Consider the following 16,126-nt stretch of genomic DNA (forward strand, 5'->3'; position numbering starts at 1 on the left):
GAGGCGAACACTACCCCTGCTCATGACTCTACCCCCATTCCCCCCATCATCACACCCACTCCAGTTACTGGCTCCAACCCCACTCCCAGCTCCACACCCACACCAGATCCCAGCTCCCAGCCCTGCCGGGTTTTCACCAGCCCTCCAGACCTCCCCCTCACTGAGGACGAACGATCAGTCCTCAGCAAAGGACTTACCTTCATCCCCTTCCATCCATGCATCAATGAATTTAATACACGCCATGACGTCAAACAATTCTTCCATCGCCTCCGCCTCCGAGCTTACTTTCAGAATCAGGAACCCCGCCCACCTTCCGAGGACCCCTCCATCCACCTGGACACCCCGCGCTGGCCTATTACCTGCCCTCGACCTCTTCATTTCCAACTGCCGCCGGGACATTAACCGCCTCAACCTGTCTACCCCCCTCCCCCACTCCAACCTCTCACCCTCACAATGCACAGCCCTCCAATCCCTCTGCTCCAATCCCAACCTCACCATTAAGCCAGCGGATAAAGGGGGCGCAGTGGTAGTCTGGCGCACTGACCTCTACACCGCTGAAGCCAAACGCCAACTCGAGGACACCTCTTCCTATTGCCCCCTCGACCATGACCCCACCCCCATCACCAAACCATCATCTCCCAGACCGTACAGAACCTCATCACCTCAGGAGATCTCCCACCCACAGCTTCCAACCTCACAGTCCGGGAACCCCGCACTGCCCGATTCTCCCTCCTTCCCAAGCCTGACCACCCTGGCCGACCCATTGTCCCAGCATGCTCCTGCCCCACTGAACTCATCTCTACCTACCTCGACACTGTCCTATCCCTCCTAGTCCAGGAACTCCCCACATACGTTCGAGACACCACCCACGTCCTCCACCTCCTCCAAGACTTCCGTTTCACCGGCCCCCAACGTCTCATCTTCACCATGGATATCCAATCCCACGTGGTTAAAGATGCGCTCCAACGCATCTCGACCGCATCCCGCACCTCCGCCCTCAGACCCCACCCCTCCAACTGCCCCTGGTGCTCACCTTCCACCCTACAAACCTTCACATAAACCAAATCATCCGCCGACATTTCCGCCACCTCCAAAAAGACCCCACCACCAGGGATATATTCCCCTCCCCACCCCTTTCCGCCTTCCGCAAAGACCATTCCTTCCGTGACTACCTGGTCAGGTCCACACCCCCCCACAACCTACCCTCCCATCCTGGCACCTTCCCCTGCCACCGCAGGAACTGTAAAACCCGTGCCCACACCTCCTCCCTCACCTCTAGCCAAGGTCCTAAAGAAGCCTTCCACATCCAAAGTTTTACCTGCACATCCACCTATATCATTTATTGTATCCGTTGCGGTCTCCTCTACATTGGGGAGACTGGGCACCTCTTAACAGAGCGCTTTAGGGAACATCTCCGGGACACCCGCACCAATCAACCACACCGCCCCGTGGCCCAACATTTCAACTCCCCCTCCCACTCTGCCAAGGACATGGAGGTCCTGGGCCTCCTTCACCACCAGACGCCTGGAGGAAGAACGCCTCATCTTCCGCCTTGGAACACTTCAACTCCAGGGCATCACCCGAGTTCCAAACTTCCAGCTCAGCACTGTCCCCATGACTTGTCCAGACTTGTCTGATCTGCCTAGCTCCTTTTCCACCTATCACCTTCATCCCCTCCCCCACTCACCCATTGTACTCTATGCTACTTTCTCCCCACCCCAACCATCCCCAGGCTTATCTCTTCAGGCTCACTGCCTTTATTCCTGATGAAGGGCTTTTGCCCGAAACGTCGATTTCGCTGCTCGTTGGAAGCTGCCTGAACTGCTGTGCTCTTCCAGCACCACTGATCCAGAATCTGGTTTCCAGCATCTGTAGTCATTGTTTTTACCCGAGATCTCCAGTGTGCACAGTAGTTTCAGTGAATTCACTGCTGTGGTGAACGGGTAGCTGTTATCAATCATGGGAAACGAGGAACACAGACAGCATCAACTCCAGATTCTTTTCTTTTACCACCAAAGCAACTAATTTTAGTCATCTTACATAAAAAACACTGGACTCTCTACAATCTGAAGTTTTCCAGTAATTTGTTTTTGTTTCAAGTTTCTCGCATCTGCATTTCTTTGGTTAATTTTCTTGCATCTTCAAACTCTGGAATGGAATGCTCATGTTTACCAACTGCATATGCAAACTGCTCCAAGGAATCAGAATGGTGGTCTGCCTTGTGCATGATGTGGAGGTGCCAGTGTTGGATTGGCGTGGGTAAAGTTTAAAAAAAAACACACACCAGTTGGACTATAACCTGGTGTTGAGAGATTTTTAATTTTGTCTCATTAGCCACTTTCTCCAAATAACAATTGTGTCCCTACAAGGCAGAGACAATCAGACAAATGGTTTGTGCTAGAAATACTGGAATGAAAAGTGACAGAAGTTTGTGAAAGAAAATATCTACAAAGCTTTCAAGTGAGAACTGCCAGTGGTTTTAGATACAAGAACTGTACCCTGAAAACAAATCTGGCTCCCACTGAGCTGGCCATATACTAATAAAAACACTGTACGTAGAAATAAAACACCAACATACACATTGCTTGGATTACTTAACACACAGGAAGTCTCTGCTCATCAGACAGTGACTTCCAGAAGGAAATTTAAAAAAAACCTCTTCCCCTAATTTCCTTAGCCACGGGGGAAGTTAGGTGCCTGATGATTACACAAATTACTACAGCAGCTAACCATACTGTCACATCAGCAAACACCACTTCCCTTTTCCAATCACTAACAACGGCAGTCATATAAAAACTCTGCTGACACTGATATTGTACCCCTGATCCTTCCTTCCACATTCCCACCCTAACCTACAATTGTTTAGAACCTTCTACACTTAATTGATTACTTGCCCCTCTTCTTGAAAAAGACAGGCTTGAGCCAAGAATCAGATTCAATGACTAACACCTAGCATCTCAATCCACAGACATGGACTAGAGGAGATCAACAGTGGCCTGGGTACCAGGATGATTGAAGCAGTTATTGAATGTATTTCCTTTGTAGGAAAAGGGACAGCGTGTCCCAATGAGCATCAGCAGCTGCGAGCTCCATCAGCCCTTTTCAAACTTGGCTGCAAGTGAAAGCGTTTAACATAATGCAGACAAAGAGAGGAATGAAAACACTGCATGTAAAATTCAATCAAAAGGGCTTTTCAGACAAGGAACCTCCGAAGCCAGAGTGCCACAAATAAACTTCTGAGGGACAAAAGCTCATTGGAAATCCAAACAGATCTATTAGAACGTGCTCTTTGATGCCAATTTATATTACGTGGAGCTTGTAACACAAGATACAAGCAAGTGGTGATCTTCAGCAGGAGCATCCATTCGCTGAACAAGACCCAGGAACATTCCAATTAGGAAAATAATTAGATTACACAAATCAAATTAAACCCTAGCCATTGTGGTCAACAGTAGAGGGTGGGGTGACAAAAACAAAATTTATTCTTCACCTACACTTGCAGCCAGACTCTTCCTTTATCTGTTCAAAACAAAATCTGAAACATTCCTTCATGAGGAAACCTACATACAAAACAATGCCTCAATATATTTATTTTATTCATTCTTAGGACATAAGCATCACCAACAAAACTGGAATAGTCAGGTCACTACTGCTTAGTCAGGTGCACTTTGGACAGTGGTGAGCCACCTTCACTCTACTCCAAAGACACACACTGTGCATAGAACTAGGTAGTCCAGGATTCAGATGCAGCATAATGCCAATGTCAGAAGGGTGAGAGACTGGTAGTTATGTTGTCTGATGTAGCCCACTACCCTCATCCTTCCAGGTTAGGAGTCACTAGCTTGGAAAAGATTGATATTTTGCAGACGGTATGCACAGAACTCAAACATGCAGTGTGGGGACAGACTGTCAACCAGATCTAATTATTTCAAAATCAGACAAGATAAAATCTTTCTAGTTCTACTTCCTTCGTTGAAAGTAAGGAATCATGCCGATGGAGTGGATTTGACTGCACGCTTGCATTCTTCACTGGAAGAATCCTGGCTGATTTCCTTTCTGACCCATGACTAAAAAGGACAGGTTGTCACATTTCAGTGAACACAGCACAGATGGAATTTTCTGCTCTGTTACATTACACTGACAATGCAGAAACCAGGCAAATTCCTGACTGTGCTTGAATTGGTTGTAATACAAATTTATTACTTTGACAAAAAGAAACTAAAACAGGTTTGGCAAATCATTTATGAACTTTATTTGAAAGTTGAGGTCACAACTAGACGAGGAACTGATTTTTTTCTACTTGAGAACAAAGCGAAAGAGAATTCTTAGTTCCTCTGAAAGTACATTGAACTGAAAATTTAAAAAAGGTTTTAGTGCATAATGAGTAAAGATTACCGATTGTGTGCAGGGACACCAGTACCTTTTTCCAGAATACTGAAGTAATACAGGAGAGCAGGCCATAAACAGGTTTGTAAACAGACGGCTCTTGTTGCTTCCAACTAGCTTCGACTGTCAGTCAGGAAAGCAGACAAGGATACTTGGCTTTTTGTCAGGTCACAGTTTCAGGGAAAGTCTCTCCTGCTAGTCTACTCATGGCTGGATGGTTACTACAGGAGTTCAATGACAATGGAGGAGCAAGTGACAAGGGCCTTTTTGTGGCACTGTAAACAGATTAGAGTTAAATACACCAGTGTTTATCAGGTTGTTTTACAGCACTGTTGTAAATCAAATCTCATTGGGCTTCCATTTTATTTTTTTTTAAACCAGTCTCAATTTCATTCTTCACCCCCAAATTCTTTGTATTTAGACTCCACAACCAGTTCATAAAACATCACCAAGCAAAATAAGTTGCAACTGCTCACTTGTGCATGGACAGTAGTGTTAGTCAGCTAAAATCAGGCCACAGTAAACAGGTTATGTTTGGATGGAGCCACTTGTTCCAGTTATGGCATACAATTTATTGTCTTGACACTTGTGAAAAAGTATAATCTTGGAAACCACTACAAGATAGAAAATTTAAAGTGGAACATAGGGCTGGTAATTCAACTTGGCTCAGGAATACATGGGTAGTCATCTCAGCCAGAGACAACCATGTTACAGAACTCCCTTAACCAAACACAGCAGCTGAGTCATTGAAAGTTCACAAATGGGAGGATTTCTTTATCAATCCTCAGCACAGTCCATATTTAAGACCCCCATGTTTAACTGTATTTAATGTGAACTTAACCTATAAATCTATTTTGTCGAGACCTTCTTCACTTCTATTCAGTCCAGCAGCTAACTATAATGCTAATGCAAAGTTCCAAAGACTAGCAGGAAAACAATACAAACAGCATGGATGCAGGTTCAGAGAAAAGAGGACATGTGTAAACAATGTTGCCTATTCATGTACTGGCAATCATGGTTTGGCCATTAGTACTGGCTGCTTGGAGTTCCAGGCCAGCTGTAGTACTGTTTTGAAAGCTCGATTAGAGTTTTAAAAGGTGTCAGTCTGATGTTCCACCGCTGGCTGTCCTGGTCCTGACTACATAGCTCTCAACACTTGGAGCCCTCAAAATCTTTGGTCCTCTTACAGATCTGTGGAACTCAGGATGAAGGAAAGACAGGTTTTCTTTTATTTAAAAAACCCCAACATGTCAAAAGTAGCATGTCTGTTAGAGAAGAGCAGGAGTTTGTCATTAGGAGAAAAAGAGTGGATGCTATGGGGACAAGTTCTGATAATATCTCCACTCCCCTCCCTCCTCTCCCTCCCCCTCCCAAACCCATATCTGCAATGGCCATTCAAAAAATTCAAATTCCATCACAATCCGGCTTCCCCACTGATCAATTCATAAGAAAATATATGAAAACAAAAGATAATTCTTCAAGATTTATCATAGGAAGAGCAAGAAAAACCTGCAACCATTAAAAAAAAGTGTCCCCTTTTATAGGTGATATTGCAGATTCACTTATAGGCTGGAGGTACAATATAAAAGGCAGCAAGTGTCCACTCAGTTTTCAGTTCCACTACGCAATGGCTTTTGCTTCTGGTAGGAAAGCTTCCCAGTATTTGATGAGCTGTCAACAGAGAGTATTGTTAGGAGGTTCAGTAATTGAAACAAAAGTCGATTTGCAAATAAACTGCAAATGAAACTCAGCTTTTAAACACTTTCTGATCTGTAGTTTTGCTATTCCCTACAAGCTGCTTGGCAACACAAGACTCTGCACACAGCCCTTACACACGTGGGAACCTTTAGTTACCACTCCTGCATGAAAATTTAAAAGGGCTGCTGGCATCAAAGAGGAAATTTAGATTATTGTCTCACCTTAGAATGCCCCAGAGGCTGAGACTCCCAACTCCTGCAAACTTACAAAAAGCTAACTCAAATCCTTCAGCACGATCCTGCTGCTGTTGCTTACAAGGGATAATGCAACTCTGAGCAAAATGGAATTAGAGATCTCCCAAGCTATTGTCTTTCTGACGCTCTACTTCAACTCAACTTCTCTCTCTCTCTCACACACACACTATTTGCTTAGAATCTATCAATTAATCTTCATTTGAATTGCCTCAACTGAGCCTAACTATAACCCCATTTCATTTTGGGACAGTGATAAGTTGAACCAGTGCGCTAAAAACGGATTAGAAGGGCTCCGGTTGGAGGGGAATAGGGAAAGCATTCAACTGAGGAAGCTCATTCCTTGGATAAAAGCAAGTTTTATAACACTGTTTCATGGTGAAAGTGTCTAAAAGATTAGAAATGAGAAAATGTCCATCAACTCAAAATCAGAATTGCTACTTCCACCCCCCACCCATTCCAAATCTAAATTGCTTCTTCAAATCCTCCAACTCGGTTCCCTGAACTGGTACACTTGTGTTGATTGTCTGCCTCTCCCCCACACCCTATGCTTTTCAACTAGTTAATCCACGAGATACAGAGGAAACTGGCCAGGCTAGTGCTTCCTGCCATCCCTTACTGACCTGACCTGACCTCAAACTGCTGCAGTCCTTGGGGGGGAAAAAAGAGGGACACCCACAGTGCTATTAGGAAGGGAGCTCCAGGATTTTGACCCAGTGACAATGAAACAACAGAAATATGTCGTAAATGTCAGGATGGAGATACACTTGGAGGGGATGGCTGTAGATGGAAATTTTCCATGCATTTTTTAATCATGGTGGGTACTTCACTGGTTGGGCCATCCTTAATTTCTCTAGGGAAGGTGGTAAGCTGCCTCCTTGAACTGTTACACTCCTCAAGGTGTAGGTAAACCCACAGAGAGATTCGCAGGATTTTGACCCAGTGATACTGAATGAACAATGATATTTCCAAGTCAAGATGGTGAGTAGCTTGGAGGGAATGTGCATTATCTGCTGCTCTTGATCTTCTTGATGGTAAGGTGTAGACCAAGGAGCTATACGCAATTCATTAGGTAGTTTGTTGAATAACTTCTGAAATAGATATGTTCTGAAAATCTACCAAACATCCCTCTCCAGCCCCTCCAATCAATCATTTAACATTCTATAGCAAGATTCCAGCTTCTCATATTAAACAGTATCTGGAACAGGATACAAACAACAAGCTGTTTTAAAAGAATAAGAAAATGCTCAGGTATTAGCTCACCTGTTGCTGTGAGTTCTGAAGTGTTTCCAAATACACAATAATCCGACTTTTGAAGTCTTTGATTTGTTCTTTCTGAAAGCATAAAAAAAAGAGATTTAAAACATAAGAGGCTCCAACTGCAGCAAGTAACAGCCCCAGTATCCCTAGCTGACTAGGGTCATTCATAAAAGCCACAGCCGGTTTTAGCAGACTCCTTTAAAAGAGAGAGTTACCTCAAACCGAGCAACTTCCTTCCGAATGGTTAGGGAGATCCGCTCAAAATCCCTCTCACACTGTAGAACCTTGGGCTCCCACTAGAAACAGAGGAACTAATTAGCATCACTTCCATCATTCACTGGGTCTCACGCAGCCTTTTCTGCCTCAATGGCAGAGTATTTCAGCTCTAACAGAACAGAGACACACCAGACTCAAAACTCCACACACACTGCTTTTCGTCATTTATATAAATGATTTGGACATAAATAGAGGAGGTATGGTTAGTAAGTTCACAAATGACATCAAAATTGTCGGTGTAGTGATCAGAGAAATGTATATCACGGTACAATGGGATCTTGATCAGAAGGGTCAGTGGGCCAAGGAGTGCCAGACAGTTTAACAGATGAATGAGGTGCATTTGGTAAGGTGACTCATGGCAGGACTGATACACTTAAATGGTAGGGCCCTAGGAAGTGTTGCCGAACAGAGAAACCTAAGAATGCCAGTGCATAGTTCCTTGAAAGTGGAGTCACAGGTAGACAGGGTGTGAAAATGGCATCTGGCACGTTTGCCTTTGTTGGTCAGTGCATTGACCATAGAGTTGGAACATCACGTTGTGGCTGTACAGATCACCACCCCAATTTCAGTGCTTGAAAGGTCTACACTTACCTAATGCAGACAAAACATGCATTTACAGAGAACCTCTGACATAGTAAAACATCCTAAAGCACGTCACATGGGCAAAACGGATACTAAGGACCCAAAGAGATACTGGGCAGGAGACTAAACAATTGATTAAAGAGAGGTGGGCTTTACAGAGCACTTTATACAAAACAAAAACACAAGCTGTAGAGATCCAGAAAGGCAATTCCATGCCTTCAGCTGTTGTGCCCAAGTTAAGATGCCAATGGTGAACAAGGAAAATTAGGGATATTCAAGAGGTCAGAATTAGAACAGCACAGAAAATCTAAGTCTGGAAGGAGAGGATATAGTCAGGGTGACAGAATCAGGGATGACTAGAGATTTCGAAAGCCAATAGTGTGCTGCATGATTATCTATGAATCAAGGGCTTGACTGGTGATAAAAAGGTAAAGTTGCCATAGGACCATAAGGCTGCTTTGAGCCAACAGCGCGTGCGTGAGAGAGAAAAATCACATCTTAGGCAAGTGAAAAGGTTAGGCAGCAAGACTTTCACGGTGACCTCGGCCAGAAGTGACCCACACGGAGAAAACTGGACATCAGTTAAGCAACGCCTTAAGTGAGCAGAGGGGCCAGGATGAAGTGGGACTTGGATGCAGTTAGAAAATAGTTAGAAGTTTGGTAAGTTGAAGTTAAAAGTTAGAAAACAGGAGGCAGAAGTTAACGTCTCTTTCACAATGGAATAGATCCACTGCAACTAATCCATTGCAGTCTTCTGTGGCATTGTTGTTTTCCCCTTCCGAGGGTAAATCCCTGCTACTGCACAAACCTCACTGATCCAGGGTGCCCTTTGGTGTTCTGTCCAGTCACTGAGCATTCATAACAGAATCTGGATGCACACTGGCAATTTATTGAAGTGTGGGAAGCTGTCACAAACCAAACCAAACGAATTTCTCACTCGATAGGTCAAACAGTTCCCACATTCCAGATTAGTTACTGCATCGCTGCGAGGGAGACAGAGTTTCACTCTAACATGCAGACACCAATTTTAGCAGCACACCAACTGTGGTCAGCTCACAGAGCACAAATCCGAGCTGAAACATGAGACCTTTCTAGTTTCTGCAGTTCATACTGCCTATGGAAGGCAGTGGGAACCAAACAATTCCACTTCTACCTTCCTAGCAGATATTGTGTGTACATCTACAGATTATAGACTGTCTCACTCAACTTGGTCAATGGTGAGGGAAAGATCTGAACCTATGCAAACAGTACTGGCAAATAGTGTGCAGCACAAATATGATTGATGCGTTAAGGGGTTTATTGGTTGCAAAAGTAGTAACTGCACCACTCAGACACAAGGACTATCATCCGTCAAGTGAGGGGAGAGGTGACCTGAGCTGCAAGGGTATCAACCATTCAGCCAAATGAGCTAACTGACATTCTTCCCACACCCTCCCCTCCCCCCCAAAACAAAAAACTGGTTGTACAGTGACTAGCACCAAAACTGCTGGCTAAGAAAACCAAGGCCTGCATGTGTGTTAGTAAAAAGCACAGAACAATTAATGCTCAACTTCCACCTGTTCAATTGGTTTAATCAGGCAGGTGCGACCCCTATGAGCCCCATACCTCGGATATCTCATCTTTAGCTTGTTGCAGTCTGTCAGGTTTGTTGGCCCAAATCAATCGAGCTTCATTTTCTCGCTTTTTTTGCAGTGTGGTCTGAGCATCTTGCCAACGCTGCCATGCTTTCATCCGTTGGTCAAAGACTCCCTGCACCAAGATAACCAGACCACAGTACTCAGTGTCTAGGTTAAACTGCCACATACTATTACATGCACCAATTGGAGAAGCTAGCTCATAACTGGGGTCATCACAGGAGGCTGGTCTGTGCCTTCAAGGACTCTTGATCCTGATCTCCACCCAGTGATGGAGACAGGCGGATTCAAGATCCAGCTAGAACCGACTCTCCCCTTAAAAGAGTTGGTCAAAGCTCCCTGTGAGGGAGAAGAATAGCCTTTTGAGCAAAGTATCAGAAATATCTTCAAATCATAGAATCATCACTTTAAGGGGAACATGAGAGAAGATATGCCCTCTCCTCAAAATAATTATTCCTCCAGCACATAGTTTGGTAATCTCCTCAGAGCCCAGATTTCACCATGACAGGTTCACTCATCCCTTAACACAACTCATTTATCAGCTGAAGTCCTTTGTACGCAAATGACCCAAACAGAAAACGGAGTGATAACCCAGCAGTCAGAAAATGCACTTGACATTCGAGAAGCTGAGAACCAAGGTGGCACCATTAGCAACAGCAGGTACCCTCACTGCAGAAATCAGACGGATATAGTCACTCAGCAACTCAGCGAACAGGAAGAAGTCATTGTTGGCTTGCTCATGGTAAAGCTGCTCAATCTTCTCCTCAACCTCTGCAAGTTGTGACAGTGCCCGGGATAATGCTGTGTGATCCTCGGAGCTCCCCAGCATGGCAGCACTCTTTGCAAAGATGGCCGTATTTATCGCAAGCTCTGATGATCAAACAGAATTTAAGCACAAGTCAATTTAGTACCTTCAGAAATGAGATTTATTTAAATACACACCCACTAGAGACCTAATAGTTTCTGTCAGCAGTATGACTAGTACCAGTACTCACTTTATTAACAGCTCAATTTCATCTGCAATTTCAGTTCAGCTTGTCTCAAAAAAATTCCAAGTTCCTCAAATCATTTAGCCTCCCCAACATGTAATTTCTTTGAAACACACAATAGGAAGAGTAAGCCAATCGGTTCAAGCTTCCTCTGCTATTTGATAGGATCATGGCTGATCTACTCAGTACCTGGTTTCTGCTTTTGATCCTTTTAGCCTTATAAACCATATCCATCTCCAAGAAAATGTTCAATATTTGTCTTCAGCTGTGTTCGGTGGTGGAAAATTCCAACTGCTTGCCATTTGAAGAAATTGCTCATCTCAGTCCTAAATGGCCTAACCCATATTCTTAATACCTGACCCTGGCTCACCAGTCAGTCATCAGGAACAGCCTTCCTGCATTTATACTGTCCAGTCCTGTTAGAATATTGTAAGCTTCTATGAGAATCTACCCCCAGCCCTCATTCTTGTGAACTCCAATGAACACATCCCAACCTGTCCAAACAATTTTCGTACATCACTCTTTCCATCCCAGGAAGCAATCTCAAACCTTCACTGCACTCCCTCCATGGCCACTACATCCTCCCTCAGATAAAGGGGGCCAACCTTCACGCAGTACTCTATGTACAGTCTCACCAAGACGCCATACAATTGTCGCAAGACATCTCTGCTTTTGTACCCAAATCCTGGTGCAACGAAGGCCAAAACCCCATCTGTATTCTTCATCACCTGCTTGTTTACTTTCAACGACTGGTGAACAAGGAGATTCAGATCAGGAAAGGGGGAGTTGCAACACAATCAGATGATCCACTTTGCTACTTTTGCCACCAAAAATGGTTAACTCATTTATTCATATTAAATTTAATCTGCCATGCATTTGCCCACTCACTTAAATCACACTGAAGCAACTCTATATCCTCCCACCCAACTGTCATCTGCAAACTTGAAGTTATTGCACTTAGTTCCCAATCTAAAATTTTTCATATATTGGGAATAGCTGAGTCCAAGCACTGATCTGTCTGGTACCCACTGGTCACTGACAGCCAAAGTGACCCATCGATTCCTACCTGTTTTTTATCTACCAGCCAGTTCCTCGTCCGTGTCAGTACCACCATCTCCAATCCCACACTAATTAATTTTACACACTAATCTCTCATTTGGGATATCAAAAGCCTTCTGAAAATCCAAGTAAACCATTAGTTCTTCCTAATCCATACGACTGGTTTCATCCTCAAAACAATTCCAATAGATTTGTCCAGAACAATTTCCCTTTTGGGAATCCACATTGACTGGATTAGAAAGAGTCACTGTTTTCTAAATGCTTCACTATTAATTGTTACCTGCTCTGGCATTTCCCTTCTATCGTGGTCAGGCTAACCAGCCTGCAATTCCCAGGTTTTTCTCTCCCTTTTTAAAAAGAAGGATTACATTAGCTGCTGTCCAATCTATAGAAACGGTTTCAGAGACTATAGCATCTTGAGAAAAATGATAACCAATGCATCCACTATTTCTAGACACTTCCTTACATACTGTGATCTCATTAAGAAAATTTGCACTGAGAAAAAGGTAACGTTTTGTTTGGAACTTGCAGCTAAACGAGGCAGTTTATTTTGGCATGGCCCAGTACGAACTGTAAAGATAATTATGAGGAAGGTCATACAGGAGATAACACACAGTCACTCAGTTGCTGGGGAGAGATTGTACAAATCATATCTGCACCCATTCTGCCTATACAGAGGTCAGAGTTCCTTCCTATAACAGACTATCATTTAGAAAAGGTATTGCATGCTGCGCCCTAGGATAACTAAATAAAATACACCTCTACTCTTGTGGTGTAGGGAATAGTTGGGTGGAGAGTGGTGGAAGAATTAAGGAAGCAGAGTACAGCTCCAGCTACTCTTAAAGTAAACAAAAGGAAAGTTCCCTCAACACTGTCCCCATCAAAAACTTCTGGGATAGGGACAAAGGTCAGATATAGCGTGAAGCTATACTGTCCTCTCACACTCCAGGTATAACAGGATTCAACTGTCTCAAAAGTGCCTAAACCACAATCTTGTACTACACTAGACTATTTTCTCCATAGTTGAGTACTCTGCACATCAGCTGTTTGCTGATAGGTGGTTAGTGTTTTTTTTCAAAACTGGACAAACTTGTTTATTGCTTAAATACCTAAAGAGTGAATCTGGGTTCCTTTCTCTGAAGGGAATGTTTCCCTGTAACATACATACTACACTTACACAATTCCAGACTGAATGGAGGTTGGAACTTGACTAGTTGATAAATCTTGGCCCTCTATATCCCTGGGACTCTTCCAAGTAGCATTGAACTGGAACAGTGGAAGGTAACCATGGAAAATCTGTCCATAATAAGCATTCACTTCCAATTCCCCTTTAGGCTTCAGTGCTCCAAAAAAACTGAAAGTGAACATTGAGTTCACGTTTGGCAGCAATGCATTTGATGTTTTTGATGAGCTTCCTAGTGCTAATCAACCTCACCCAGTCTTAAATAAAACTTATAACAATAACTACTGCCTTCTTCCAGTAATGTATAGTTAACCCCACCTCTCTAAAACAGCATAGTACATTTGTGAACCATAAACCACTTAGCCTAAAGTAATCCACTAGGCCCTAAAAACCACACATCCTACTGCTTTAACAGAAGTGGTTCCTTCATTATGACCCATGACATTGGCCAGTTCTCTCCATACAAATTATTTATTGACTTCTTCAAAACAAAAAAAAAAGGGAAAATGCAAACTTGACAGTTTGCAAAACAGATTAGTTTAATTAATTAAGTTTATGCCAATCCTACTGGCCTCACCTTTTCTATGATTGACTAATGTTTCAACAACTGCATGAAGCTTGCGTATTTGTTGGTCTTCATTCTCAATCTCCTGAAACTTCTCTTCAAACCACTGAAGATGGAACAGAAATAATCACACACAGAAAATGAGTATAGATGGGAATGGAGCCGTCTCAGTCCATATTTTTCATGCAGAGGGTTTCCAACTGGTTCACAGAGTCAGAGTCAGATGTACAGCATGGAAACGGACCTCAGTTCAACTTGTCCACGCCGACCTAAAATATCCTAAATAATCTAGTCCCACGTCTCTCTAAACCTTTCCTATTCATACACCCAACCAAATGCTTTTTAAAATGCTGTAAATTGTGCCAGGCTCCAACACTTCCTGCAACTCATTCCATACACTCTCAACCCTGTGAAAAAGTGGCCCCTTAAAGTTGCCTATTTATCCTATTCATGCCCCTCCTGATTTTAAACCTCTAAAGGTCACCCCTCAGCCGATGTCCCGGGAAAACAGTCCCAGCCTATTCAACCTCTCCTTATAGCTCAAACCCTCCAACCCTGGCAACATCCTTGCAAATCTTTTCAGAACGCTTTCAAGTTTCACAACATCCTTCCGATAGGAAGGAGACCAGAATTGCACACAATATTCCAAAAAAGTGACCTACCCAATGTCCGGGACAGCTGCAACATGACCTCCCAACATTGAAAAGCAAGGAAATTAAATAAAAACACCCAGATGTGACCCAGTGGTGACTCTTATGTAAATCATAAGCAGATAATTTTCCAACTTTTAGAATCAAATAGCTAAGATTCAGAGAAACAAAAGCAATATACATTCTCTTCAACACAATACAGTACGTCAGGTCAGTAACGGGCACATCACAGACCAAACCCAGAACCCCATAAGGTTACTATACAGAAGGATCCTTCACCCACTGCTCACATTAAGGATGAGGGTGTGTGGGGAGATCAGGAATAGGATTTCTTCTCCATGGCTGACAGGTTCAGCAAAAGGAACAAGCTGGTCTTTTTTGCTCCTATTTCTATTCTTGGAACTGGTCAAGTCAACAGAAACCACAAGATTGGCTATAGGTCTTTCTGACCACTCAAAAGTATCCACTCAACTACTACCTTTAGCGCTTTTTCTGAGTATTATTTAATACTTTCATGTAACACACAAGTCATCCTTCAGCTCATCTACAGAGGTCAGAATCAAATCACTTACACATAGGGAACATTAAACAACGTGAAGCCTATTGCTCATTCCACAATAGCAAAAACACTTACGATATCGGACTCATTCATCTTGATGGTCATCTTGCTGACTGCATCGGCAGCTTTGTTCACCATCCGAAGGAGACTAGCACCACTTAAAGCTTGAGTGTTTACTGCTCGTGGCAACTGTAAAATCAGATTGAAATGTCAATGCTATAAAGAACACTGCTCCCCAAAAACCACTATGTCCCACCCACACAAACAATTAGTCGGAGACAATTTCCACTAGATTTCTAATCCTGGAAAGTTAACCATTGGCATGCATGATCAATGTTAGAGCAACTTTTTGATAGCAGTCATTTTAAAAGTCAATAATAAAAATATAAATCACTAGCAAACATGAACAATTAGAACAGTTAGCACATTAACAAGGAGCAAGACTGCTACTCATGCTACATTCACACCACCTTGCAAAACAAGGTAAAAGCAAACCCTCTCTTGCCACAATGGAGGAGATTACCTTATTTTTATCAGGCATTACCTCATCTTTTTCCAAGAACTCTCTCACATCAGGATCCTGCAAGAGCGTTGGGTGCTTGATGATTCTCTGTAGATATCTGGAATGATACCAGAGGGTTGGCAGTTTTCTTTGGAGTTAAGTTATTTTAATATATCAAGCAAATATCAAATCTGCATACACCCAATTATGCTTTCCAGATAGGTATTTACAATAAATTGTACACAATTTTTAGAAATGCCCATGTTAACACAGCATAATGGACAGCTGTCTGTATTATCATTTACAGAAATGCACCCTAATTTTAAAATTAAACCTCATACTCCATGCAAAAGTCAGAATGCAGCTAAAGCCAAGCAGTTGTAGGTCAGATGCCACCTAGTGCACAAGGTACCAAACTGGTCAACATCACCAGGTCTTCAAAGGTATAGGAAATTGTAGTCGTCCATTTGGCCCTTTCAAACCATTCTGCCAGAGAGCATGGCTGCCCCTCAACCTCAAAAATGTTAATTCT

At 43.2% G+C, this 16,126-nt stretch overlaps 1 protein-coding gene across 1 annotated transcript in view; it reads right to left on the reverse strand.

The window, feature by feature from the left end:
* Positions 1 to 5,904: 5,904 nt before the first annotated feature.
* The window catches only part of LOC132834688 (sorting nexin-1-like), a 33,859-nt gene continuing 23,637 nt past the window's right edge, over positions 5,905 to 16,126 (reverse strand). Inside the window, exons 8-15 of the mRNA XM_060853646.1 lie at positions 15,637 to 15,712; positions 15,168 to 15,281; positions 13,896 to 13,989; positions 10,752 to 10,957; positions 10,059 to 10,202; positions 7,811 to 7,891; positions 7,599 to 7,670; positions 5,905 to 6,057 (exon numbers count right to left, since the gene is read on the reverse strand). Of these exons, the coding sequence (XP_060709629.1) occupies positions 6,007 to 6,057; positions 7,599 to 7,670; positions 7,811 to 7,891; positions 10,059 to 10,202; positions 10,752 to 10,957; positions 13,896 to 13,989; positions 15,168 to 15,281; positions 15,637 to 15,712 (838 nt within the window). The 3' untranslated portion in view covers positions 5,905 to 6,006. The remainder of the gene's footprint in view (positions 6,058 to 7,598; positions 7,671 to 7,810; positions 7,892 to 10,058; positions 10,203 to 10,751; positions 10,958 to 13,895; positions 13,990 to 15,167; positions 15,282 to 15,636; positions 15,713 to 16,126) is intronic.

Source organism: Hemiscyllium ocellatum, chromosome 42, assembly GCF_020745735.1.
Source record: "Hemiscyllium ocellatum isolate sHemOce1 chromosome 42, sHemOce1.pat.X.cur, whole genome shotgun sequence".
Lineage (NCBI taxonomy): Eukaryota > Metazoa > Chordata > Chondrichthyes > Orectolobiformes > Hemiscylliidae > Hemiscyllium > Hemiscyllium ocellatum.